Source organism: Carlito syrichta, unplaced genomic scaffold, assembly GCF_000164805.1.
Source record: "Carlito syrichta isolate Samal-C Ts95f unplaced genomic scaffold, Tarsius_syrichta-2.0.1 Scaffold120521, whole genome shotgun sequence".
NCBI classification, from domain to species: Eukaryota; Metazoa; Chordata; class Mammalia; order Primates; family Tarsiidae; genus Carlito; species Carlito syrichta.
The window spans coordinates 1,824-2,628 of NW_007064617.1; the positions used below are offsets into that span (position 1 = coordinate 1,824).

The window sequence follows — 805 nt, forward strand, 5'->3', positions numbered from 1 at the left end:
GTGGTGGACTGGTTCCCGCTCCTCCAGGTGATCTTTGGCCACTTCCCTCATGGCTGTCGCAATGGCATGAGCACGGGGCCCGCTGTGCGCCAGCCCTATTCTCAAAGCTTACTTAATTCTCCCAATAACGCCATGAGCTGGGAACCGTGGTGACGGGCACCGGAGCTACAGAGGAAGAAACGGGCTCAGGAAGGCGGAGTGACTCGCCCGAGGCTGCACAGCGAGCCCGGAGGAAGCAGGATGTTAGGCTCCCCTCCCCCCTCCCCCCCCGACCCGTGACATTCGGGGTCCTGTGAGCGTCTTCGGGCGGCACGGCCAACCCGGGCGTCTCCTCCCAACCGCAGAGCGCGCCATGGCGGCCAATGCCACGCTGAAGCCGCTGTGCCCGGTCCTGGAGCAGATGAGCCGCCTGCAGGGCCACGGCAACTCCAGCGCCCGCTACATGGACCACGCCGCGGTGCTGCTGCACGGGCTGGCGGCACTGCTGGGTCTGGCAGAGAACGGCCTCATCCTGCTGGTGGTGGGCTGCCGCATGCGCCAGACCGTGGTCACCGCCTGGGTGCTGCACCTGGCACTGTCCGACCTGCTGGCTAGCGCCTCCCTGCCCTTCTTCACCTACTTCCTGGCGGCGGGCCACTCGTGGGAGCTGGGCACCGCCTTCTGCAAGGTGCACTCCTCCGTCTTCTTCCTCAACATGTTCGCCAGCGGCTTCCTGCTCAGCGCCATCAGCCTGGACCGCTGCGTGCAGGTGCTGCGGCCCGTGTGGGCGCAGAACCACCGCTCGGTGGCCGCGGCGCACAGGGTG

The 805-nt window shown here is 67.3% G+C and overlaps 1 protein-coding gene across 1 annotated transcript in view; it reads left to right on the plus strand.

Annotated features, from left to right (window-relative positions):
* The first annotated feature begins 347 nt into the window (after positions 1 to 347).
* The window catches only part of PTGDR2 (prostaglandin D2 receptor 2), a 1,827-nt gene continuing 1,369 nt past the window's right edge, over positions 348 to 805 (plus strand). Inside the window, exon 1 of the mRNA XM_008048102.1 lies at positions 348 to 802. Within this exon, the coding sequence (XP_008046293.1) occupies positions 353 to 802 (450 nt within the window). The 5' untranslated portion in view covers positions 348 to 352. The remainder of the gene's footprint in view (positions 803 to 805) is intronic.